Genomic DNA, 27,448 nt, shown 5'->3' on the forward strand with positions numbered 1-27,448 from the left:
GACAGCAGCAGCACAGATGCACCTGGGGTCCATTAGAGGCTGGGGAAGAATGTGAGTGGAGAACCCGGGATTCCACATAGGGCCTCGCAGTTTCTGGACACAGTGGGCCTCACAACCCCTTTGGGGCTTGTCAACTCATGTCCCCTCTCCTAAGAGTCGCTGGTAGGTGGCATTCAAGTTCTGACATCTGACGTGATAAAATGTCCCTCTGGGTTGCTGGTTCCTGACCTGAGAAGGCAGGGGTGGTGGTTGGTGGTGGTGATGTCACAGTTTAGGTGGGATTCAACCTCACTGTGTGTGTGTGTGTTGGATAGATATGTATCAGTGGTAGCGCTGGCCCATCCTGCACAAGGCACCGGATAGCACACGCCTCTAATCCTAACACTTTGGAGTAGAAAGGGCGATCAAGGTCATCCCTTGGCTACACACCGAGTTTGCGGCTAGCCTAGGCTATAGGAGACCCTGTCACAAAATCAAAACCAAAACAGCTCCATCAGATTGATCGGAGGCCTCTGTGCCCTTTCCTTTAGAGATCTGAGGAGAAGGGTAACAGGCTGGAGCCATCTGCCCAGGTCCTAATAAATAAACCGGGAGAGGAAGAAGTTCCGGCACGATCGGGTCTGGGGGGAGGGGCTCGTGTTACACCCAGCACCATCTGCCATGTCCCCTTGTATGCCAAGCTGTGGGCAGAAGAGGGGTCTGAGAGGGAGGAGAGGCCCATGGGTCCTCACTGCCAGCGGGGTGGCCCAGTTTCTTTTTCCTCTTTCACTCTGGGCAGGACACTGCACACAGAGGAGACACGGAGAGAACGAGAAAGGCGGGCTTACTGGCTTTGACCCCCAGGACCCAGTATCTAAGCAGAAAGGAAGCTCAGATCTGTCTCAATGCCACTGGTAGGTGACAGCAGCTGGTCACTCAATGTCCCTTCACATATCAACCACTCTACCCCAGCATCCCATCTCTGAGCACCAACTATATAGATGGGAGGCCAGAGATAGTAACTTTCTCAAAGTCTCCCGGTGGTGTAGGACTTAAACTCAGGACTCTCGTGACTTCTCAACTCAGCAAGACGCTACTACAGCGAGTTTGACTGTCACCCGGCAGCCCAGGGTGGGTCTAACCTACGACAAATGCCATCACCCCGGGGTGGCTCCCCTTGTCCTGGGAACCCCACCTGGAGGCTTCCCTTGTCACCTGGGCCTCCTCTTTCTCTGTCTTGCCCAGATGAAGAAATACAGAAAGAAGGCCTTTTTAGGTCAAGTGGGCATCCTCTTTCTCTGTCTTGCCCAGATGAAGAAACTCAGGAGGAAGGGCTCTACCGCTCTTCCGGAACTCTCCGAGAAGGCCAAAGAGCAGCTCGCCGAGGCAGAGCTACGGAAACTGAGGCAGCAGTTCCGCAAGATGGTAGACAGCCGAAAGTCCTTCAACTTCCGCAACCAGCGTATGATCGCCAACCAGTAGTAAGGAGGGTGTGCTGCTGTGGGGAGGCTGCACGGCTGGGGCTGGGGGGCACACTGAACCCTCCCGGGGACCGGAAGCCCTTGATCGTGTGCTCTAGAGTTTCACAGGAAGATATCCAGTGAGCAGGATCCAGCCAGGGGTCTTTGGGGCCTAGGAGGGGGGCAGCGGGGCAGACAGATGGCCCTTAACCAAGCCCCGATTTCTCTCGGATTCCCCCTCTTGCCCTGGGGTCCTTGCAGACAACACCCTCAACCTATCCATCCCAGTTCCAGAACGCGCGGAACCTGGTTGGTGGAGGGATCCACTCCTGTCCAGTCCAACCAGCTGTGGCAGTGACGGGGTGGGGCCAAAGGATCCCGGAGGGGCTGGAAACATTCCCGTGCTGCAGCAGCGCCCAGCCTTTTGCATCTGGGGGAAGCTGTCTGTAAGCCCCTTTCTGCAAAAGCAGAAGCCAGCCTCCATCAAAGAGGGCCTCGCTGTCAGGATGTTTGGAATTCAAAGAAGGGCGCGAAGGGGCTCTTTCCTTTCCCACGGATTCAACTACTCCGGGCTAGGCTGGCCCCTACCCTAGTGTACAACCCTGTCAAATTCTTTTCTCTTCTCTTCTCTTCTCTTCTCTTCTCTTCTCTTCTCTTCTCTTCTCTTCTCTTCTCTTCTCTTCTCTTCTCTTTTCTTTCTTTCTCTTTTGGTTTTTCGAGACAGGGTTTCTCTGTGTAGCTCTGGCTGGCCTGGAACTCACTCACTCTGTAGACCAGGCTGGCCTCGAACTCAGAAATCCACCTGCCTCTGCTTCCCAAGTGCTGGGATTAAAGGCGTGGCCACCGCTGCCAGCATCCATCTTGGTTTTGTTGAGACTGTCTGTCTTTAGCCTGAGCTCCCTGACTAGGTGTGGCTGACTCGACTGCTAACTCAGGGAGCCTCCTGCCTCTACATCCCAAACCTGACTGTGTGCACGGGTGCTGGGACGGACCTCAGATCTACAGGCTTACATGGGGAAACACTTTACTGAGCCATCTCCCCGAAGCCCCTCGGTGAAGGCTTTTGACGGGCTCTAGGGCAGCCTTCCCCTAAGGAAGGTGGAGCAGGAGAGATGCGGATGATGGAAGTCAGGGACGTGGGATTCCAGATCTGAACCTGAGCCCCCTGCCCGGAAGCTCTCCTCCTCTCCCCGAGACCCTAGTTATCTCCCAGGCTCCTTTTGGGGGGGGCACCCCTTGGCGGGGGGGGCGTCTGTGAAGGTGGTTTAGGGGCTACTGGGCTAAGCTTAAGCTGCCTCCCTACAGCAAGGAGATAGAGAATCTGAAAGCAGAGCAGGCGGAGACCACCCTGCTTCTGAGCCTCGTGAAGTCGCCGAAGAACCTGGACATCAACCAGAAAAACTTCATGGAGCTTCGGTTCCTGCTACAGACCAAAGGGGACTACGAGGGGCTTATCTCCTCCATGAAGGTGCTGCTGGGAGAACTGGACGACAAGGTGAGGCTTCCCCGGCGGGGAGAGGGGCAGCACAGCCACGATGCCCTGGGCCAAGCGGAGCATCCCCTGGACAACCCCGCAAGGCCCCTCCCTGCCGCCTCAAGGCTCAGGACCAATCCCATCATCCTTAGCGTCGGGCAACAAGGGCAAGGTTTTGGTGCTGTCGGGAAGGTGAAGATCTTCTTGGGCGCCAAAGGATGCCAGTTTCTCCCTCCTTCATGCTGTGCACCAGACATGGGTTACAGAGGGGGCCTTTTATCTTTGCATTTTTGGACTGAGATGGTGGGTAGTATCTCTGGACATTGCCAGGTGTTATGGCAGGCGAAAAGCCTTCTGGGAGGTCTCCGTGTGGGCCGTGGGATACGCATGCCTTTCTGAGCATGATCCATCGGTTCAAATTAGTCCCTCAAGACCGGCTGTCATTGTTGCAGCCCTCCTGGATGAGGCGTTGCCTGTGTCTCGCTGTGTCCCAACCCATTACTCTTAGGAAAGGGGAGGCTTACCTGAGCGATTGTGTTGGAAGTATGTAACTCTTATTTTTTTTGTTTGTTTTTTCAAGACAGGGTTTCTCTGTGTAGCCCCTGGCTGTCCTGCAACTCACTCTGTAGACCAGGCTGGCCTCGAACTCAGAAATCCGCCTGCCTCTGCCTCCCAAGTGCTGGGATTAAAGACCAACAGCCCTTGGGATAAATAATAAAGGTGCACCACCACCACCCGGTTATGTAACTCTTTATTTGCATCTACTTATTTTTTGAGGCATATATCTGTAGCCTTGGCTAGCCTGAAATTCACTGTGTAGACCAGGCTGACCTTGAAGTCACAGAGATCTACTTGTCTCTGCCTTCCCGGTGCTGGGAGTAAAGGTGTGCTCTGTCATACACAGCCATCCTTACTCTCCTTTGTTTCATTATAATATCTTATTTTTTAAATATTTATTTATTATATGTAAGTACACTGTATTTGTCTTCAGACAGCCAGAAGAGGGTGTCAGATCTCTTTACGGATGGTTGTGAGCCACCATGTGGATGCTGGGATTCGAACTCATGACCTTTGGAAGAGCAGTCAGTGCTCTTACCCGCTGAGCCGTCTCTCCAGCCCCATAAAGATTTATTTATTTATTTTATGTATGTAAGTACATTGTAGCTGTCTTCAGACACACCAGAAGAGGGCATCAGATCCCATTACAGATGACTATGAGCTACCATGTGGTTGCTGGGAATTGAACTCAGAACCTTCAGGAGAGCAGTCAGTGTTCTTAACTGCTGAGCCATCTCTCCAGCCCTCAAGTGTCTTATAATATCTTATTTTTAATTAAATGTGTATGACTGTGTCTGTGTGTGCGTATGTGCGTAGGGAAGTGGTACCCCTGGAGCCCAGAAGAGGGCAGTGGATCCCCTGAAACTAGATAGTTGAGAGGACCACTGTGGGGTGCTAGGAACCAAACTCAAGCTCTCTGTAAGTCCCCTGGGAACAGAATTTAGGACCTTGTTCTGATAGCTGTATCCTTATCACGGAACCGTGCACATTTCCAGTCCCTTATTTATTCATTTTTAAGCCAATATGGTTTCCAAGTAAGACTGTTAAAGTAGCAAATGACACTAAACTCAATGCGTTTTGCTATGTGAACACTCAGGTCCAACGTATCTGAATCAGCCCTGTGAAATCCTTTTGCAAAAGACCCACCGTCATACTTGGGTTTTCCATGCTACAGCATCTCTGTGGAAACTCTGGCTGTGTACCACCTCCTGCAGCACAGAAATGACTGGCTTGGCTTTTCCAATAAATCTTTATTAGTAACCATAAGCCACAGGCCCAAGGGCCATAGTTTGCGGCCCTCGGTGTGACTGACTCTGTCAGAGACTGCACACACGTGGAGGCCAATCAAGGCTTTAGCCAGGTGCTTCGGCCTAATGTGGGCCGCTAGTGCCTGCGTCTCAGGCACATCTGTGTGCTGCTGAGGACCTAATTTCCAAACCGGGGACCAACTCTTAGGAAAGTTTCAGATATATCAAAGCATAGTCTTCCCATGGTGCTACACCTGGTCATGTCAGGAAGTGACCCCCCCAGTCCCATTCATAAGCAGAGAAACTGGACATGTGGGGAATGCCCAGGTGGGCACTGGGAAGTCACAACGGCATCGTGGGAGCAGCTGCAGATGCTCTGTAAGCCACTCTAGGTCCTTCTCAGGCTCACAGGGTTGACATCCAAGTTTTACCACGACAGGGGCCAGTGCCATTTCCTCTAGAAACCATGGCTTGGGGGTGGGGCGGCTGGAGAGATGGGGAATTACTGCTCACTGGTGGGAAAATTCACACCCAGAGCCACTTTTTTTCTTTACCCTGGGATGGGGCTGGGAATAAGTTGGCCGGAGCAGGAATCCGGGAGCCGAGACAGAGCTGTTTAAGGGATGAGCGTCAATGTCACCTGGGCTTTAACCTGGTTCCCCGTGGGAATGGTCAACCTGTGGCCAGCAGATACCGGATGCTCCCCGACCCCCCCCCCCCCCCCCCAGATTGTTCAGATGGAGAGAAAGATCACGAACCAGAGACAGATCTTCTTGAAGACACAAGAGGCCAACAATCCCAGGAAGCTACAGAAACAGATCCACATTCTGGAGACACGACTGAACCTGGTAGGTGAGGGGCTGTTCCCTGAAGCCTCACCCCCATCTGCTACCCCAGCCAACCTTCATCCCACCCCACCCTCCACCCCCCACTTCCAATCCCACTGCACTCCCACGCCCTCACCCCCATACCCCCTCCTCTGTGCTCCCAGAGATGAAGCTTGACCTCTGACCTGTCAGCAGAATATACGTTTGCTCGGTGCTCAGAAGGAGGTGGGCTGAGGGCCCCCTTGACCCGCGATAGCGCCCTCTTACCCCATCCCTGACCCCAGGTCCTAAATTGGTTTTGGCCAGTGTTCTATGAAAGCAACAGAAAGGCAAACTTTTTTTGGGGGGGGGCAGGGAATAGGTTCACTCTGTAGTCTTGGAACTTGAAATGTAGACCAGCTTGGCTTTGAAATCATGGCTACTCTCCTGTCTCCTGAGTGCTAGAATTACAAATGTATGTTATCATCCCCAACTGCAGTTAATCTCCCCACTTCTTTCCTCCTCATTCCTCCTTCCTCCTTCTCTTCTTCTTCTTTTTCTTTTTCTTCTTCTTCTTCTTCTTCTTCTTCTTCTTCTTCTTCTTCTTCTTCTTCTTCTTCTTCTTCTTCTTCTTCTTCTTCTTCTTCTTCTTCATCTTCTTCTTCTTCTTCTTCTTCTTCTTCTTCTTCTTCTTCTTCTTCTTCTCTCTCTCTCTCTCTCTCTCTCTCTCTCTCTCTCTCTCTCTTTCATCTCCTCTCTCTCTCTCTCTCATCTCCTCTCTCTCATTATTTCTGGGTCTGCTACAGTACAGGCTGGCCTGGGATGAACTATGTAGCTAAGGCTGGACTCGAACCTTCCAACTCCCCTGCCTTTGCCTGCTGAGTTCTGGGGTCACAGCTGTGCACCACCTCACCCAGCTGGTACATTTTACATTTCTTTAGAAACTCTCAACTGTCCCCCGAACCCTTCAAGGGCAGGACTCCTTATGTTCCCATGAACAGTGTAACCAATCACCCTTAAAAAAATTTAAAAAACCAAGATCAGTTTATTCAGAGGTGGGGGGAAATAGGGACAAAGAGAATGTCCCCACACCTGTCAGTCACACTGTTCCCACACCTGTCAGTCACTGTCCCCATACCTGTCAGTCATACTGTCCCTACACCTGTCAGTCACACTGTCCCCACACCTGTCAGTCACACTGTCCCCACACCTGTCAATCACACTGTTCCCATACCTGTTACTCTATCCCCACACCTGTCAGTCACACTGTCCCTGCACCTGTCACTCTATCCCCACACCTGTCAGTCACACTGTCCCTGCACCTGTCACTCTATCCCCACACCTGTCAGTCACACTGTCCCTGCACCTGTCACTCTATCCCCACACCTGTCAGTCACACTGTCCCTGCATCTGTCACTCTATCCTCACATCTGTCAGTCACACTGTCCCTGCACCTGTTACTTTATCCCCACACTTGTCACACTGTCCTCGCACCTGTCACACTGTTCCCACACCTTTCACACTGTCCCCACACCTCTCAGTCACACTGTCCCCATGCCTGTCACATTGTTCTCACACCTGTCACACTGTCTCCACACCTGTCAGTTACATTGTCCTCACACCTGTCTGTCACACTATCTCCACACCTGTCACTCTATCCCCACACCTGTTATTTTATCCCCATACTTGTCAAACTGTCCCCACACCTGTCACATTGTCCTCACACCTGTCACACTGTCCACACGACTGTCAGACACACTGTCTCCACACCTGTCATTCTGTCCCTACCCTACACTTGTCACATTGTCCTCACACCTGTCACACTGTCCCCACACCTCTCAGTCACACTGTCCCCACACCTGTCACATTGTTCTCACACCTGTCACACTGTCTCCACACCTGTCAGTTACATTGTCCTCACACCTGTCTGTCACACTATCTCCACACCTGTCACTCTATCCCCACACCTGTTATTTTATCCCCACACTTGTCAAACTGTCCCCACACCTGTCACATTGTCCTCACACCTGTCACACTGTCCACACGACTGTCAGACACACTGTCTCCACACCTGTCATTCTGTCCCTACCCTACACTTGTCACATTGTCCTCACACCTGTCACACTGTCCCCACACCTCTCAGTCACACTGTCCCCACACCTGTCACACTGTCCCCACACCTGTCAGTCACACTGTCTCCACACCTGTCACGCTGTCCTCACACCTGTCACACTGATCTCATTGTCAGAATGTGGCTCAGGCTGTATACTGTTCCCACCCTGGAGTCTTTGTCTTTTAAGATAAATGACTTACTGTCACTAAGGTAATTAAGGGAAGGTATCATGACATTTTACCCCCAAATCCTTCTGTTTCAGCTCTTAGAATTAAACATTTTCTTTCACAAGCACAGTGCCAACATTACACTTACAAAATGAATATTTTGTTAATATTTCTCAAACTCTTATCTTTATTGGTATTTTTTTCTGGACAGACCCCAAATGTCTGAGTCGACCAGGACCCTTGGAGTTTTGGAATTCTCAAATCTCCTCAGTTTAGAATTAGCTGATTCGATGGGAAGGGACTTTGCTTCCAAAGGGATGAAGGAGACACAGTATTACTTCCCATCTGCGCTGGGCACTGCTGACGTCCGCCCCAGGATGGTCCAGTCCACCAGGACCCGGGTGTGAGACCCCGTTTGAAGCATAGCCTCCCCACAGGTCACTGTCCACTTTGACACGATGTTGACTTCTAACGCCCAGCTCCGGAAGGAGATCGAGGACCTCCTCTTTGAGAAGGCCGCCTACGACCACGTCTACCAGCAGCTCCAGCGCCGTCTGCAGACACAGAAGAAGACCATGAACGTGGCCATCGAGCAGTCTGCCCAGGCCTACGAGCAGAGGTGCTCGGGGACGCCCGGCTCCCACCTCCGCACCACTCACTCCTCTGGAATGCCAGGGCCATAAGTCACAGTAGCAGCCACCATGGACACTAACCACGAACCCGTCAGGGTGCAAGGCACCTTGGTGCTTCCATCATTTTCCCCACAGCCTGAGGAATTAGTGTGTCCGCTTTTCTCAGAACATGCAGGGAGCTTATGCTGTGTAGGGTTATGGGGTTCCCGCTTCTGCTCCACCACAGGGCTCCACCGCTCGCTCGGGGAGGCAAGATGCGGAAAGTTTGACCTCGCTGACCCAGTGCTGTTGCTGGGTGGGTGTCAGGCCGTAGGGAAGCCTCGGGACACCTCTAGGGGCTGGGGAAGCACAGTCTGAAGTGTGGGACAGCAGAGCTGGCTTGGGGGTCCCCGGGCTTGTGATGAGGACGGGGCTGTCCCTGCTGGATGGCAAGGAAGAACTGAGAATGGAGTGGGGACCTGTGGGATCGATCGAGCCTGGGGGTGGGGGGAGGGGAGAACGGCAGCTGGTCCCACGGTGAGAGTCTTGGTCTGGAGCTTGGGCTTGGCGGAGGCCATGGCTGGGAGCACAGAGAGGCCTCCGACAGGAGACTAGGCAGAGGCTTTGTAGGCGAAGGCCTTCTTCTCTGTGGTTCCCCTGGGCGGATCCGGATGAAAAGAGGCAGTCCACGGTTTTAAAACATTTATTATGGTGGAAAGTGGAAGAGTGAAACCGTACCCCACTTCCGGAGTGGGCCTGAGGGTAAATACCTTTTGCAGGGAGGAGTGTCTGGGAAGGAAAGACTATTGGCTAAGCCTCCAGGCCTTAGGTGCCTCATTAAAATGGAGATCTGTCTTGAGCCTATATCCTCTTGAGGTCATGTCCTCTACCTGTGGAGGGGCTTGGGGTGTTGCCCTTACATGACTGATGGCCACAAATCTATAGGGGGCTGCAGCTAGTGACTGTGGCCTGGGGCCTGGGAATCAGGTGAAGCATCTGCCTTCCCTTCAGGGTCATTGGGGCTTCTGGCCTTAGCTCAGCCGGGAACAAGGCTGCCTTTCGAGATCCCACAATGCAGGACAATGCACATGGGAGAGTTGGACTTCATCTCTTTGTCCCCTGCATGGTCTCTGGTCCAGGTCTGGGTGTCGCTGTCCAGCAAAGTCTTTACCGACACAGAATGAGGCTGTGGAGAGAGTCAGACATCTGGGCCCGACTTCTCCCTCCACAACATCTGGATTGTTATAGGATATATATAAGGAGCAGAAGCTAATCCATACATGCAAGGGGGCAAGCGGTGATGGTGGGGAGGGTGATGGTGATGGTGGTGATGATCGTATTAGTGGTGAAGATGGGATTACTGCTGATGCTGCTAAGAATAAACAGGGTGTCAGGGAAATCACTTCCTTGGGGTGCTCTAAACTCACAGCTCTGGTAGGACCCTGAGTGTGGTTCCCACTGCCAGAAAAAAAATGCAAACAAACCCTGGTGGTCACTGGGCAGGCATGCAGTCCTCTGGACTGGCAGGGAGAGGGAGAGGAGAGGAGAGGGGAGGAGAGGGGAGGGGAGGAGAGGAGGGGAGGAGAGGGGAGAGGGGAGGGGAGGGGGGGAGGGGAGGGGAGGAGGGGAGGAGAGGAGAGGAGAGGAGAGGAGAGGAGAGGAGAGGAGAGGAGAGGAGAGGAGAGGAGAGCAGAGCTCTGGCCACTCAGTCCTGTCTCCCCCGCTCCCAGAGTGGAAGCCATGGCCCGGATGGCGGCCATGAAGGATCGACAGCAGAAAGACATCTCTCAGTACAACCTGGAGATCCGGGAGCTGGAGCGCCTATATGACCATGAGACCAAGCTCAAGTCCTTCCTGCTCATCAAACTCAACGACCGCTCCGAGTTCGAGGACCAGGCCAAGAAGCAGGAAGGTACAAGCCAGCCTCCTCCCCCTCTGCCTCTCCGTAGCTGTGACATCTGTGCGACGTGGTAGGATGACCCACCTTCGCCTCTCTGTGACATCTGTGTGTGCCATGGTAGGATGACCCACCCACGTGTGTCGTCCAAAGGCCGACCTCTGCCCTCGATTCTCGTTTGATCCCGGAGGAGGGATGGATGGTAGTGCTTACAGCAGGAATCTCCTGCCTCAGGTTTCGATAAGCAGTGTTTACCATTAATTCTCCATCTTGTCGATAAAAGCTGATCACTCAGTGGTTAGGCAGAAGAGAGAAGAGAGAATAGGGCGGGGACTTCTGCCGGTGGGGGTCAGGGGTTAGGGGTCAGGAGGGGGGAAGGGGGGAAGGGAGGAAGGGAGGGAGGGAGAGAGAGAGAGAGAGAGAGAGAGAGAGAGAGAGAGAGAGAGAGAAGAGAGAGAGAGAGAGAGAGAAAGGCATTGCAGTTTGAACCACAAGGATAACCTTTACATAGGGCACAAAAACATTATGTCTACACCCTAGCCCAAATCTCAGGTGTTAGGCCTTTGTGTTAGTTACGGTTTTACTGTCGTGAACAGACACCATGACCAAGGCAAATCTTTATTTTATTTTATTTTATTTTATTTTATTTTATTTTATTTTATTTTATTTTGGTTTTCCGAGACAGGGTTTCTCTGTGTAGCCCTGGCTGTCCTGGAACTCACTCTGTAGACCAGGCTGGCCTCGAACTCAGAAATCCGCCTGCCTCTGCCTCCCAGAGTGCTGGGATTAAAAGCCTGTGCCACCAATGCCTGGCCAAGGCAAGTCTTATAAGGACAACATTTAATTGGGGCTGGCTTACAGGTTCAGAGGTTCAGTCCATTATCATCAAGGCAGGAACATGGCAGCATCCAGGCAGGCATGGGGCAGGAGACGCTGTGAGTTGTACATCTTCATCTGAAGGCTGCTAGCAGAATACTGACTTCCAGGCAGCTAGGGTGAAGGTCTTAAAGCCCATGCCCACAGTGACACACCTCCCAACAGTGCCACTCCCTGGGCCAAGCATATACAAACCATGACAGCCTTGTGCACATAGTATGCCCTTCCTGAGCCACGCCCATCCCCTGTAGGTTCCGTCCCCCTCTGCCCTTTTCCTCACTTATCACTTGGTTGCTAGAAGTGCTTCTGAGAAATCTCATTCATGTCTTACTCTCTAAAATTAATCAAAAGTCACAAAGACATTCTCTTCCCCCCCCTCTCTCTCTTTCCTTCCTTCCTTTCTCCTTTTGGACCATCTTTTTTTCTACCCATCAACTTACTCTCTCTTGCCCGGGTCAACCATCTGTTCGTCCTTCCGCCCATTCCCTACTGGCCCCTTTGTAGCTGGCTTGGGTCAGCCTCTAGTCCAGCTGTGTGATGTGCACGGTTTCCATGAGGCCCTCAGGATGGCACCAAGGAGTGGGTGTTCCTACAGCACCCCAGCTCCAGAAGACGCTCCTGCAGCCCAGAGTGGACACGTGACCCAGCCAGGGGCCACAGTGATTAAGAGGAAGATTCAAAATTCCATCTCAATTATGTCCACTAAGTCATTCTTTCCTGGTCTTGGGATGCCTATGTGTACATGATCATGTGTGTATATGTATGCATGTGCATGTAAGCATGTAGATGTGTGTATATGTACTCATGTGTATGTAAACATGTAGATGTGTGTATATGTACACATGTGTGTAAGTATGTAGATGTGTGTATATGTACACATGTGTATGTAAACATGTAGATGTGTGTATATGTACGCATGTGTATGTAAGCATGTAGATGTGTGTATATGTATGCATGTGCATGTAAACATGTAGATGTGTGTATATGTATGCATGTGTATGTAAGCATGTAGATATGTGTATATGTACACATGTGTATGTAAGCATGTAGATGTGTGTATATGTACACATGTGTGTAAGTATGTAGATGTGTGTATATGTACACATGTGTATGTAAACATGTAGATGTGTGTATATGTACGCATGTGTATGTAAGCATGTAGATGTGTGTATATGTATGCATGTGCATGTAAACATGTAGATGTGTGTATATGTATGCATGTGTATGTAAGCATGTAGATGTGTGTATATGTACACATGTGTATGTAAGCATGTAGATGTGTGTATATGTACGCATTTGTATGTAAGCATGTAGATGTGTGTATATGTACGCATGTGTATATAAGCATGTAGATGTGTATATATGTATGCATGTGTATGTAAATGTGTAGAAGCTAGAAGATAATCCTGGAGTTGTTTTTCAGTCTTTGTCGTTTTCCCTTCCTCCCCTTCCTCCCCTTCCTCCCCTTCCTCCTCCTCCCTCTCCCTTCTTCCTCCTTCCTCCTCCACTTCCATTCTCTCTTCCCCTCCCCTTCCATCCTTTTCCTTTTCTCCCCTCCCCCTCGTCTCCCTCTTTCCCCTCCTCCATCCTCCATCCATCTCTTTCTCCCCCTCCTCTTCCATCCTCCTCCTCCCCTTCCTCCCCATCTTCCCCATGCTCCTTTCCCCCTCTCCCTCCTCTTCCTTCTTCCAGGTAGTGCCTCTTACTGGCCCAGAACTTTGTCCAGCAAGCCCAGGGATGCTCTGTCTCTGCCTCCTCATTCCTGGGATTCTCCCCTCAGTCTTGCTCCTGGCAGCAGCCTCAGGACCTCACATCCATATCCAAGCCAGGGAAGCCATCACCCCCTCTTCCCTCTCACTGCCAGCCCTGATGGTCCTCTGGATGCTCTGCACAGACACAGGCTTCCTCTTGCTACTGCCTCAGATTGTCATAGTCCCTCCACTTCTGTTCGGAAGCTTCTGTGAGATGCTCCCTGTGAGGTGCTCCCTGTGAGGTCCTCCCTGTGACTGCTCCCTGTACCAGTGTCCTGCTCCAAGCTGTCAGTCTCCTGAGCACTCACTCAGGTGCTTTCATTCAACAGGCCTCATGGTCACTCACCCTGAGGTAGCTTCCTTGCTTGGGATGAAACAGAGCCTCAGCGTGTGGCAGCATCTGCTCTCAGTGCCTTAGGGCTTACATCCTAGACACTGAGGTGAAGGGGAAAAGAAATGTCAGCTGAGATAAGCCCAGACTCCTCAAGTCCTGACAGACCCTTAGACGGAAGACAACTAGGGACCGAGATAGGACAGGGCCACAAGGGACAGTGCAACCCCCTTGGGACAGGCGTCTGAGGAAGGCAAGGCGTGGCTCTTTCATTCTCAACCTGTGGGTCACGACCCCTTTGGGGAGTCAAGTGACCCTCGCACAGGAGTGGCCTAAAATCATCGGAAAATATAGATATTTACATTAGGATTCATAACAGCAAAATTACAGTTATGAAGTAGCAACGGAAATAGTTTTATGGTTGAGGGGGGTCACCATGACAGGAGGAACTGTATTAAAGGGTTGCAGACTTAGGGTGGACCACTGCTCTAAAAGATGAAGAGAATTGGGCTGGAGAGATAGCTCAGTGGTTAGGAGCACTGACTACGCTTCCAGAAGTCCTGAGTTCAAATCCCAGCAATCACATGGTGGCTCACAACCATCTGTAATGAGATCTGATGCCCTCTTCTGGGGTGTCTGAGGACTCATCATATATATAAAATAAATAAAATCTTTAAAAATAAAAGATGAAGAGAATCTGTTAGCCTAGGGTCCAGGCAACTAGTCTAAGGGACCAGCAGGGCCCAAGATACAGAGATGGGGCCATGCCGGGCTGGGGCACAGAGACAGAAGGGACAGCAGGCCAAGCACTCCTATGGGCCATTATCACTTCAGGTGGTGACCCCCACATCCATTTATTCAGCCCCTGCAATCCAACCAACCTTAGATCAAAGGTAGATAATGAAAAGAACTGTGACTCAGAGTGTCAGGTGCAGGACTGGCTGCCAGGGAGGGAAGACCAAGACAACAAACAGTCTTTTCTTCACAGAGGAGTCAGGAGTTGTCAGAGATGGCAAATCCACACCGAGTTGATGTGGTTTCTCACAAAGTGGGGTGATTGACGGGGACTGAGACTGTTTCTCTAGGGTGGTTTGGGCGGGTCTTCTAGGGGAAGTGACATGTGGGCAAAGATGTGAATGTCATGAGGGAGCCAGATCTGGAACACCTGAGGGGAAGAGAAACTGTGGTAGGTGCAAATGCCCTGAGGCATGGGCTGCGGTGACTGGAAGAACGTGTAGGCCACTGCCCCCAGGACAGGTGCAAAGGGCCAGATCACACGATCTTACACATGAGTCAGGAGCAGAGCTGTGTCCCCAACACAGTGGGGATCCTGTAGAAGACATGGACACATGGTGACAGGTCTGCTGAGGGGAATGGGACCATCTCGAGGCTGAAAAGCTTCTACCTTATCTCAAGGACAATGCAGAGTCCCAGCAGGTCAGACATGGCACAGCCAGAAGTCCTTAGAAAGATCTGGAAAATTCCATCTGATTGCCACGCAGAAGACATCAGAGAGACATAAGACATGTTCAGGAGAGCCAGGGCTGCAGGCTGAGCAAGGCTCAGAACTTTTGGGGTTCACCCAGCCAATGAGCCTTCCTAAGAACTCTCTGCCCAGGGGTCTTCTGTGACCTTTTCTTGACTTCTACAGAGAGACCCTCCCACCCACAGGCAACCGTATCTCCCTCCAGCCACAAGCAGGATGGTGGGTGGATTTTTTCTTCTTTCCTTGGCCATCTCTTTGGCTCGCCATGTGTCTACCCTGACAGCAGAGCCCAGTACCACGTTGGGTAACTCTGTCATGCTTTACTGAGTACTCAAAAAAATTTTTTTTAAAATTAAATTTTTTAAAAAGTACTTACTTATTCTACGTAAGTCCACTGTAGCTGTCTTCAGACTCACCCGAAGAGGGCGCCAGATCTCATGCAAATGGTTGTGAGCCACCATGTAGTTGCTGGGATTTGAACTCATGACCTCTGGAAGAGTAGTTGGTGCTCTTAACCACTGAGCCATCTCTCCAGCCCCTTAAAATTTTTATTTATGTTAGTTTATTTTTGTGTGTGGGGAGGGGTGTGTGTATGCAGGTCTTTACTACCAAGTATTGGGAGTAAAAGCATGCACTACTGTGCCCAGCTCATGACCCCTTTTTATCATTTTATTTTATTGTTTTTTTTATTTTTATTTTATAGGGTTTCTCTTGGTAGCCGTGGATGTTCTGGAACTCACGCTGTAGGCCAGGCTGCCCTTAGACCGTCTGCTTCTGCCTCCTGAGTGCTGGGACTAAAGGTGTGCATCATCACTGCCTGGCTAATCGTTTTATTTTTAAATTATTATTTTCCTGAGCCAGGCACAGTGGCACATACTTTTAAGCTCAGCGCTTGGGAGGCAGAGGCAGGCAGATCTCTGTGAGTTCAAGACCAACCTGCTGAGTTTCTCTGACAGCCAAGGCTACACAGAGAAACCCTGTCTAGAAAAAAAAAAAAAAACCAACCCAAACTAACCAACAAAACAAACAACAGCAAAAACCACCCCTAACCACTTATTTATTTTTATTTTTTAAGATGTATTATACACACACACACACACACACACACAAGTGCACTGTAGCTGTCTTCAGACACACCTGAAGAGGGCATCGGATCCCATTACGGATGGTTGTGAGCCACCATGTGGTTGCTGGGAATTGAACTCAGGACCTCTGGAAGAGCAGTCAAATGCTCCTAACAGCGACACCATCTCTCCAGCCGCTATTGTTTCTTTTTGGGTGTAGTGTGTTTGTCTGTAAGCGTCTGACACGCGTGAGTGTGAGGGGGCTGCCTGAGGCCGGAGGAAGTTGTCAGATCCCTTAGAACCGGAGTCTTAAGCAATTGTAGGGCAGCAGATAGGCTGGGCCCTGAACCTGGATCCTCGAGGGCTGGAGGTGCTCATAACTACCCAGCCATCTCCCGGCCACACCTTGGTTTTTCAGCCAGCCAGCACTGGTTCAGCGCTGCTGGCCGGGCCCTGAGCTGCAGGGATCTAAGCGTCCCCACCTCCCAGGCTGGGGTTACAGGGCGCACCATCGCCATCGTCCCTCGGCTTCCTGCCTGTCCTGGGGCTCGAACCGGACCCCGCGCCTCTCGCCTGACCTGTGCTCTTTCTCTTTCCCACCCAGCTGCCGCTGTCAAATCCAAGAAGCTGGGGAAGAAGAGGAAGGGCGAGAGCTTCGAGAGCTACGAGGTGGCGCACCTGCGGCTGCTGAAGCTGGCGGAGAACGGGGACCTGAACCAGCTCACCGAGGACTTCCTGGCCAAGGAGGAGAAGAATTTCGCTCGCTTCACTTACGTCACCGAGCTCAACAACGACATGGAGACCATGCACAAGAAGACCCAGCGGATCCAGGTGCGTGGCTTGCGAGACCTGCGAGGCCGGAGCCCGCCTCTCCCGAATAGCCTTCCCCCAGGGGGCTCCCCGGATACCTCCATCTGCTCTGCAGACAGTGGCCACGGCCACGCGCGAATTCAGTGACCATCGTGCCATCAGCTCCGGACTGTGAGCTAGGAGGGCACTTTTACAAGTAGTTTTATTTTATGTCTAATGGATGTTTTGCCTCTACGGGCGTGCAGTGCTCACACCGGCCAGAAGAGGGCGTCAGATCCCTGCGGACTGGAATGACAGATGGTGTGAGGCTGCCCTGTGGATGCTGGGAAGCAAACCGGGGTCCACTGCAAAAGCAGCCAGGGCTCTTAACCGCTGAGCGGTCCGCCCAGTTCCTCCCCCTTGTCCTCTGAGACAAAAATCTGTCAACGGGGTTCTGAGCGCAACAGTTGAGTTATGTCATCTAGGTGTGAGCCCCTAGGGACCCTCCTGCCTCCGCTAGGGAGACACACTGGGGTTACATAAATGTGTGCCGCCAACTGACTGCTCTTCCAGAGGTCCTGAGTTCAATGCCCAGCATCCACAGGGTGGCTCACAAACATCTGTCATGGGGATCTGGTGCCGCCTTCTGGTGTGTCTGACATCTACAGTGTACTCATATACATGAAATAAATCTTAAAATAATAATAAAAGCAAATGGATACCATCATGGCCAGATTTTTTTTTTTTTAACATGGGCTCTGGGAGTGAAACTCAAGTCCTGCCACCTTTGTTGACTAAGGGTTTCAGAATGGAAGGGAAATACATGATTAATGCTTATCCTGGACAGCCCTGGTGCCCGTCAGCATAGAAAAAGCACTAGCAAGTCCTGAAGGACAGGAACTTGGCTATGTTTTCTGAATCCACAATTTCTCACCCCTCCCTGGCTCTTGGGCCTCTCCACATGAACAGCTTCTGGAATTCTAGCCCAGACAGGCAGAGTCCAAACCACTCGATGCCACGCGCCAGTCCGTTGTGACTCAGAACCAGTAAGGACACCCAAGAGCTCATGCCTGGCTTGCCACGCCCATCCTCCAAGGACTCCCTCTGGCTGTGCCCCGCCCCCTCCTCCTCGGATGATATCACGACCCTGTTTCTTCTTGTGTGGGGGGATGTGACAGGCCTTTCCCTAACCTGCCTGTCTCTTTCCAGTTCTGTCACATCCAACCCGGTCTCGCCACAGGAGAGCTGAGGTCACTGATGTGTGTACCACCACAGCTGACTTTGTATGGGTTGTTGGGATTCGAACTCAGGACCTCACACATGCACAGCAAGCCCCTCACCCACAAAGCCAGCCCCCAGTCCCTCAGGAGACAAGTCTCCCTCTAGCACCAGACTTCAGTTTTCCTTGGGGCCCATTGTCTCAGTGGTCTGCGAGCCCCGGGGAGGGACTGAGCCACTCTCTGGACTGACCTCGATCCTGCCAGCACAGTCATTCTAGAGACCTGGCTGCCCTCTTTCTTTGCTGCATGGTTTCTGAGGCTAGCCCTTGCTCAGTAGCCCAGGCTGGTCTGGAACTCACAGCAATCCTCCTGCCTCAGCTTGGTGGTTGTTGAGATTTCAGGCATGAGTCATTAGAAAACTTCCCTGCTCAAACTAGGAGTCAGGTTTTAAGTTTTTTGGGTTTTTGTTTGCTTGTTTGTTATTTTCCAATGGTTTCATCCCTACCTAGGGACAGGGTCACAGGCCCATCTTCTCTGCTCTCTAAAGATTTATAACCATCAAGCCAGGCAGTGGTGGTGCATGCCTTTAATCCCAGCACTTGGGAGGCAGAGGCAGGTGGATTTCTGAGTTTGAGGCCAGCCTGGTCTACAGGACAGCCAGGGCTACACAGAGAAACCCTGTCTCGAAAAACCAAAAAAAAAAAAAAAAAAAAAAAAGATTTGTAACTGTCAACATATAAAAATCAAAGTGTCCTATACACCCCCCTCCCAAACTTTTGTTTCTCTGGGGGACATCAAATCTAACTTAAAGTGGAGGCAGTCACTTTGTGTAGGCCACAGTGGACTTTGAGTGTGTCGCCACTGCCCCCTGGTGGTAGTCTGTGGTATGGCAGGAATGATTTTGTGGTCCAGGCTGCTCCAGGAGGGAGGGAGCGCGTCCCTAGTCCCTGTGGGATGCGGATGCAGATGGATGTGAGGAGCCCTGAGTGACCTATGACTGGACTGGAAATATCCACACTTGACCCGTGAGGGCTGGGCTGCCCTGATTGGGCTCAATTTCCCCACCTGTACTGTGATGCTGAGACCAGCACAGGCGCTCCTTGTTTTGCTTTAGAGCACTGTAATTTAGAGCCTGGAGCCCAAGTGTCTGTTAGAAAAATTCTCTACCCCAAGCTGCGGATGTCCAGGCTCTGCCCCACACCTGAGGCTGTGTAGACAGGTTGGCATTCGTGTGTGATCCCCTTTCCCCCGCCCCTTGAATTCACTCTCAGTGGCTGACCTTTTACCTCTCAGCAAGCCTGTCCCCTCACTGGAGTCTTCCATTATCTCCACTTGAAATGACACCCAAGCTCGGGGTGGGGGTGGGGTGGGGGTCTGTGTGAAAGATCCCGGACGCGCTGCACTGGGAACTGGCCGGAAAGGCTGGGTCTCCCGCACGGCTCGCTCCACACCCAGAACACGCAGTGAGCCCGGTCATCTGAGGGAGCCACTCAGATTCTTGGGAGAGTTTGAGGGACTCTGGGCTGAGCTGCCGGGTCCAGTGCGGTAGCCACTAGTTGTACAGATAAATTCCTTCCACTGTATCCCAGCTGCCCTGTGTCTGGAGCCACGGGGCAGGTTCTCAGTGTCCACGTGTGACTGTGACGTGGCATGGTTAGTGCATGCAGGATGTGAAAGGTTATCCTGACTTCTCTTTCTAGGTGGTTCTAAAGATTTATTTTTATGTCTATGAGTACACTGGAACTGCACAGATGGCTGTGAGTCATCATGTGGTTGCTGGGAGTTGAACTCAAGGCCTCTGCTCACAGCCCTGCTCACTCCAGCCCAAAGGTTTATTTATTATTATATGTAAGCACACTGTAGCTGTCTTCAGACACACACGCCAGAAGAGGGCGTCAGATCTCATTATGGATGGTTGTGAGCCACCGTGTGGTTGTTGGGATTTGAACTCAGAACCTTTGGAAGAGCACTCAGTGCTTTTAACATCTGAGCCATCTCTCCAGCCGCTCTAGATGGTTCTAAACCCATGTGAGTCATGACCCTGTTGGGGTTGAATGAGTCTTTCATAGGGGTCGCCTGAGACCATCAAAAATGCAGACATTTACATCATGATTCCCGACAGTGGCGAAGTTACAGTTATGAAGTAGCAATGGAGGGGCTGGAGAGATGGCTCAGCGGTTAAGAGCTCTTCAGAAGGTCTTGAGTTCAAATCCTGAAACATGGTGGGCTCACAACCACCCATCATGAGACCTGGCGCCCTCTTCTGGTGTGTGTGAAGACAGCTACAGTGTGATTATGTATAACAATAAATAAATCTTTAAAAACAATGAAGTAGCAGCAGAAAAAATGTTATGGTTGGGATCACCACCACGACATGAGGAACTGTATTAAAGGGTCTCAGCATCAGGAAGGTTGCGAGCCTCTGCACTAGACAGTTCTAGAGGATTCTCAGAGGATGATGAACAGACACCTGAGAAGAAGACAGGGGCGGGGCCGGGGTGGCATGGAGTGGGGTGGGACGCAGTGGCCGAGGCAGCTCCCACTTTCTCCTCACTGGTCCCCTTCTGTCTGAGCAGGATGACATCATCAACCTGCGCTCACAGCAGCAGATCTCCCACGAGGGCACCAGGAACATCCTGAAACAGATGGAGGTGAGCTGAGGGGTGGGGAAGGGAGGGGGAGGGGGAGGAGGAGAGGGAGGGGGAGGCGGGAGGGGAGACCGACTGTCCTGTCAAGCGGCCTGTCCTGACACCACCACAGAACCCTTGTCCCTAAACTCTCTTTATTGTAAAGGTAAGCCGGAGGTCACACCCAAGCCCGGGAGGGAGCTACAATTCCATCCTGATGCATCTCTGCCTCAGTTTCTCCTTTTGTCTCCCCATTGGCCCAGTTCCACCGTTTTTCACCAGTAATGACGACCACAGACCAACTGTCTGCCTTCTATCCTTCCTGGGTGTGGCACTCCTCAGCAGATGCCAGGCTATGTCCGCTCTGGCCCCATCTCTCCTCACCATCTTTGGGAGAAGGTGTCACAGAGGCTGGCAGAGAAAAAACACAGCTTGGTCACCCCAGGGAGCTGAGGAGTCGTAATTTTTTTTTGTTTTTGCACAAGGTCTCACTATGTAGCCCTGATGTCTGGAATTCATTCATAGTGATGTGACCCAGGCTAGCCTCAAACTCACAGCAACCCTCCTTCCTTTGGCTCCCCAGTACTGGCTTTGAAGGCTTCTTCCTGCGCCCCCCCCTTCACAGACACCCTGGGAGTCTGGGCAAGCTAGAAGCTTATTATTATTATTTTGTTAAATAAACTAAAAATTGGCACTTCCAGGATTGGGGGAGGGGTACCTTTGTGATGTCATCTACCACCCAGGCTCCTCTTGGTGTGTGGTTTGCATCCCAAGGATGCCTGGTGGGTACCACAGATCCCGCCATCACGCATGCACTTCCGGCAGGAAGAAGGTAGAGGAACATTGAGAAAGCCACACCGGCTTGAGTCAGGAAGCCCCGTTTTTTCTGGGACACTTGGATAATGGCTGTTTGTGAGGTTGGTAGCTGGTCCCACTGTCACCCTAGTGCAAACAGGGTCTCTCACGAGAGCATCAGGACAGCGGACAGCCAATGCTCGGCAAGACGTGAATCCCGCCTGACTGGCTGGGTGTGGGGCACACAGCTCTGATCCCCATACTTAGGAGGCTGAGGCGGGAGGAGCTGGGGGAGTTCAAGGGTAGCCTGGGCTACTGTTCAGACTCATAGCTCCTTCCCCTTGGGCTCTTTTATTTTTCTTTGGGACTCATTTCTGCCCTGCATCCTGACCAGGCACCGTTCTAGGCTCTACCACAGAAGGATGGCCAAGCTTAGGCCCAGGAAATGCTGAGGGAGCTCAGAGCCATGAGGGGTGGGGAAACTGATTCAGGCTGGCCTCTGCAGATGGTCCCTAGGCTAGACCCACAGGTTCTACTTGGGTTCACCTAGAATCACAGGCTCTTCCCTGGGGTTGGGGCCAGCAGTCTTCATCGGGGTCTCCTTTGCCTGTATTTGCTGCTTCCTGTCTTCACGGGGTGGTGGTGGTGGTAGCTAAGACGGCATTGTGTGTGTGGCGCATGGGTGTGGGCCTGTGTATCCCCCTACAAAATACAAATACCCTAAGGAGGAGACTCCATCCAAGGGGCTCTGGGCTCTCCGATGCTTCCCACATGCTGACGGCTGTCTCCACCTGCCTGCTCAGAACCCTCTCCGCCCCTGGCTCTTCACCTCTGAGACCTGATTCGGCACTCGGAGGGATCACTTATTTCTGAGACAGGGTCTCATGTACCCCAGGCTGGTCCCAAACTCACTACATAGACAAGGACAACCCTGGACTCCTGCTCCCACCCCCGGAGTGCAAGATCTACAGGCGTGCATACCACACCTGGTTTGCGCAAGCGCTCTACCCAAGGGACCACCTCCTTTCGCTGTCTGTTTCTTCTTAATTTTGTTGGAGGCCGGCAGGAAGCTCATTCTTTTGATGGCATGCCCTCTGGGATTGGCAAACCTGTCTGGGGTCCCCCAGTCACTTGCACAGAGAGTCCCTCAGCCTCAGGCTGGACTTGGTGTCTGTCTGCCCCCAGGAGAAACTGAGGAAGACCACCGAGGACGCGGACATTTATGAGAGCAAATACAAAGAGATGAGCAGGACCCTGGAGTATCTCAAGAACTCCGTGGAGAAGCTGTTTAAGAAGATCAACTGTGACGCCACCGAGATCCTGGGCAAACTGGGGGAGACGGGGAAGATCACAGACAACAACCTTCAGCAGTACTTCGGTGAGCCGAGCTTGGGTCTACCCAGCCCTTAGGGGCACTTTCCTGCACGGTCTGTGACCGGGTACAAGAACATTTTCTTGGTTGGTAGTGAGCACGGCCACGGTGCGACCCGCCTGGGTTTGAATTCCGATTCCTCACTTATTCGCTGTGTGACTTTGGTCACAGTCCTGACCCTCTCTGTGCTCTGATTCTTTCACCTCCAAAACAAGGATATAACTCAGGAACTCCATCATCGGGTTATTGGGAGGATTAAACATGGGAGAGTTGGTGGTGATCTCGATGAACCCGGGAGAGGGATTTGGTGAATTCCCTTAAGGAGAAAAACTAAAGCTAGAAGAGAGATTCCTTACATACATTCACAACCACTATAACACATACGTGCTCACACACACATGCTTACATGGCTGCACACACACACATGCACACGCACATGCACAGGCACCTCCCCACAAACACTATACACGTGTGTGTGTGTGTGTGTACACAAAGACACACTCAAACACCTACAAACACTATATATACATGCTCGCACATTCACATGTATGCACACACATGCAAGCACACATACACACACGTATGCACACAGTGTGTTCATACAGACATGCATATACACACACAGACATGCATATACACACGTGTACACACACACACACACACGTACACACGCACACACACACTTCATATCTGAGCCTTGTGTTTTGTTCTCCAACATTAGGAAGAAGGCAAAGACGGCCCTCCCTGAGTCTGTTTAGTTCTCTGTCTATAGTAAGCCTTGCCAAAGCAATAAGGCAAGAAAAAGGAATTAAAAACCCCGACCGGAAGGAAGGAAATGAAGTGTTCAGCGTGGGGCGGGGTGTGTCACAAATGTTTGTTAGCTGCCTTCTGCACTTGCAGATTTAGCTTCTGGTTCAGGGAATAGAGGAGGCGTGGCCACCAGAACACAGCAGCTTGGCATGAATGGTACCCACTGTTCTTATGAGTGTGAGTGTGTGTGAGTGTGTGTGTGTGAGTGTGAGTGTGTGTGTGTGAGAGAGAGAGGTGCTCAGTGGTGAGGAGGGTGCACTGTTCTTTCAGAGGACCTGAGTTTGAATCCCGGCACCCACCTCAGGCCTCCCAGGCAGGAGGACTGGCCGGAAGGTCGGGCTGCTGCCAGCGTTGACTTCTAGTGGAGCGCTGGTGCTTGGCCTTCTCATTGTCAATGTCTAGGAATCCTTTTTGGACCAGGCTTTCCTAGAAACTGTTCCTCATGGCGCGTGCAGTGCCTCAGACCTACTGTGTGTTCCCGTGCGCAGCTCTGCCAATGCGCATTAGAGAGAGAGGTTTCAGTGCCTCGGGATGCCAGAATTTCCCGCAGCTGGTGGCCAGGAGGGAGCCAGCGTGTTGCACAAACTCCCATCCCCCCTCTGTTAGAAGTGGGGGGGGCTGCCCAGGCTGGCAGCCATGACCTTGACCTCTGACCCCGTTTTCTTCCAGCTATCATAGAGAAGAAGACAAATGACCTCCTGCTTCTGGAGTCCTTCCGGCGCCTGCAGGAGGCGGAGGGCCCCGACGTGGATGTCCCACAGCCCTTTGTCAACCCCTTCTGGGGCGGCTCTGCCCTCCTCAAGCCCCCAGAGCCCTCAAGGGTTGTGCCGCCTGTGTTTGGGGCAGAATCCTTCAGTGACAAGCTTGAAGAGGGTGAGTTCTTGCCCATTGCCACCCAGGCAGGCTACTGGGTAGGGACCCCGAGTCCCTACAGGGTCGGTGAGCCAGGCCTCAGTTTCCCTCACTGCCATGAGTAATCACCGCACTATGGCCACTTGTCTGATGGGATTAGATCCATAGGGAAAAACCAAGGGGTCAGAAAGGAAGTGGAAATATGGTCACTGCAGCTCCAAACCAGAAATAAGCAAAGAACCCTATACACACACACACACACACACAGAGACAACATAAACACACACACACAGCATAAACACACCTACACACACACACACTGACAACATAAACACACCTACACATACACACACACAAAGACAACATAAACACACACACAGCATAAACACACCTACACACACACAGAGACAACATAAACACACACACACAACATAAACACACCTACACACACTGACAACATAAACATATCTACACACACACACACAGACAACATAAACACACACACACACACACTGACAACATAAACACACCTACACACACACACAGACAACATAAACACACCTACACACACACAACATAAACACACACACACACACACACTGACAACATAAACACACACACACAGACAACATAAACACACCTACACACACACACTGACAACATAAACATACACACCACACACTGACAACATAAACACACCTACACACACACATACACTGACAACATAAACACACACACACAGACAACATAAACACACCTACACACACACAGACAACATAAACACACACACACTAAAACATAAACACACCTACACACACACACACACACTGACAACATAAACATACACACCACACACTGACAACATAAACACACCTACACACACACACACTCCTACACACACACTCATATACATATGCACATACATACTCATAAACACACATATACGTATTTTCAAACACATACATACTCACAATATTCATATATACTTTTACATACACTCATATACATACTCAAACACTCACACTTATACACTGACACTCATATATACACACACACTCATATCCATACATACATACTCATAAATACACACACATATATATACATATATTCAAACATACATACTCACAATATTCATATACATTCTTACACACACTCATATACATACTCAAACACTCACATACACTGACACTCATATATACACACACACTCATATCCATCCATACATACTCATAAATACACACTCATATATACATATATTCAAACATACATACTCACAATATTCATATACATTCTTACACACACTCATATACATACTCAAACACTCACTTATACAGTGACTCTCATACACATACACACTCATATATACACACATACTCACTCATGCACACACACACACACACTCATACACGCACATGCATGTCATGTGCACACACCATTCACTCTTAGTCAGAACTTACCCAAACACATCATGGAGTACTATGCAGCCAGGAAACTGTATGTTCCCCTGGGTAGCAAAGGCTTAGCAGTCAAACTGAGGCTGCGCCTCGCGGCTTGCTCCGTGGGCATTAAACCAGCTGCGGTCCCCGTTCTTGCTCGGGGATTCCCTGAGGGTGCCTCTCTGCTTGGCGCTCCAACGGGCTATCCACCCCACGCCCAGCCCAGCATGATGGAGTTTCACTGTCCCTGGGAAGGATGTGAGCTGGGCACTCCCAGCTGCTCACAGAGCTCTGTCCTGGGTACAGTGGAATATCCTCTGGACCACAGTACCCTCCGGCAGCTGGTCTTGGAGAACTTCCTTCAGAGGGAACGCATGAAAGAACTTCAGGAAACCATGTCGGAGAAGGGGGATGAGATAAGGCTCAAGAAGAAGGTGACAGTCTGAGTGGCACGGGTGGCTGCATTCCACACCAGAGAGAATAAATGTTTTCTTGCTGACCCCAGGGCCTTTGCATGTGCTGTGCTGAGGAATTCTGTGGGCTGCACACCAGCCTTGCGATGGAGTGAGGGGTGAGAAGTGTGGGCCTCAAAAGCGGCCTGAGGTCATTGTGGCCCCTGATAACCCTGAGAATGTGGCCAGCAGTGCCCCCCACCCCCACAACTGAAAGTCTGCCAGTTTGGGGGGGGCTGGGCTTATGCTGAAATATTGATCTTAGACCCCAGGGACTACAGGATGAGGCAGACACTGAGCAGGAAGCAGGGTCTTGGAAGCTGAGGACCCCTTTGACTGTGTGTTCTTTGGGAATGAGGGGAATGAGTGTCCCCACAGAACTGAGCTGGGTCCTGCAGGCCCTGCTGCCTCTCTCCAGAGCCCAGGTATGTGGGGTCCCCTCCCTCAGTGTCTCTGCAAGCGTCCCTCCCTGCAGGAGAGTCCCAGAGCCACAGGTAGGGTATGGGTGGTCCCGAGTTTGAGGACTCTGATCCTTCAGGGGCCAACCCTTAAAGCCCAGCTTCCTACAAGGGGCCCACGGGGACCTCATTGGTTGAAGGGCTGGGTCTGACCCTGGGTGTGGGACTGTGGGTTTCTTCTCTTTCAGACAGGGCCTTGCTATATAGACCAGGCTAGCCTTAGATGTCACCATCCTTGGTCCTCGTGAATCTCTTGAACTTGGTTTCCTTTTTTTAAGTTTATCTGTGGGGATTCAGCTCTAAGGTTATACAAAGGCCCAGGTCAGGCGAGCCAGGAACTGCCACCGCCAGTGTTTTGTTTTCTATTCGGGATATCATTATGTAGCCCAGGCTAGCCTGAAACTCACTATATAAACCAGGCTAAGTCTGAACTCACAGAGATCCAACCATCTGCCTTCTGTTCCTCACCTTCAAAGCCTGGGCCCAGAAAGCAAACACAGCTGAGGGAAGGCCACCTTGGGCCAGTGACAGAACTGGCCACTCCTGGATGCAGCTGCTCCTGAAGTCCACGGACTTCCTGGAACTGGCTCTGTAGACCAGGCCTGCCTTGAACTCAGAGATCCACCTGCCTCTGCCTCCCGAGTACGGGAGCGCTACTCCCAAAGGTGGCACCACTGCCAGGCGGTGGCTGCTCATTGTTCAAACTGAGATCCCCTGCAGTCCTCACAGATCCCAAATGTCTCCTGACTTTGGCTGCTCAGAGCCAACGAGCCAACGGCCACCACACCAGATCCAAGATTTTCTGTTTATTCGCACA

General features: G+C 51.5%; 1 protein-coding gene across 1 annotated transcript; it reads left to right on the top strand.

The window, feature by feature from the left end:
- Nucleotides 1-26,190, top strand: Ccdc63 (coiled-coil domain containing 63). Its single transcript, XM_052168607.1, has 12 exons — nt 1-162; nt 779-893; nt 1,291-1,460; nt 2,745-2,934; nt 5,447-5,566; nt 8,242-8,423; nt 10,146-10,327; nt 16,425-16,651; nt 20,406-20,480; nt 22,437-22,629; nt 24,103-24,310; nt 26,011-26,190. The coding sequence occupies exons 2-12, from the start codon at nt 885-887 to the stop codon at nt 26,165-26,167; spliced, it is 1,713 nt and encodes a 570-aa protein (XP_052024567.1). The 5' UTR covers nt 1-162; nt 779-884; the 3' UTR covers nt 26,168-26,190.
- The last annotated feature ends 1,258 nt before the right edge of the window (nt 26,191-27,448 follow it).

Source organism: Apodemus sylvaticus, chromosome 22 (genome assembly GCF_947179515.1).
Source record: "Apodemus sylvaticus chromosome 22, mApoSyl1.1, whole genome shotgun sequence".
Taxonomy (NCBI): Eukaryota; Metazoa; Chordata; class Mammalia; order Rodentia; family Muridae; genus Apodemus; species Apodemus sylvaticus.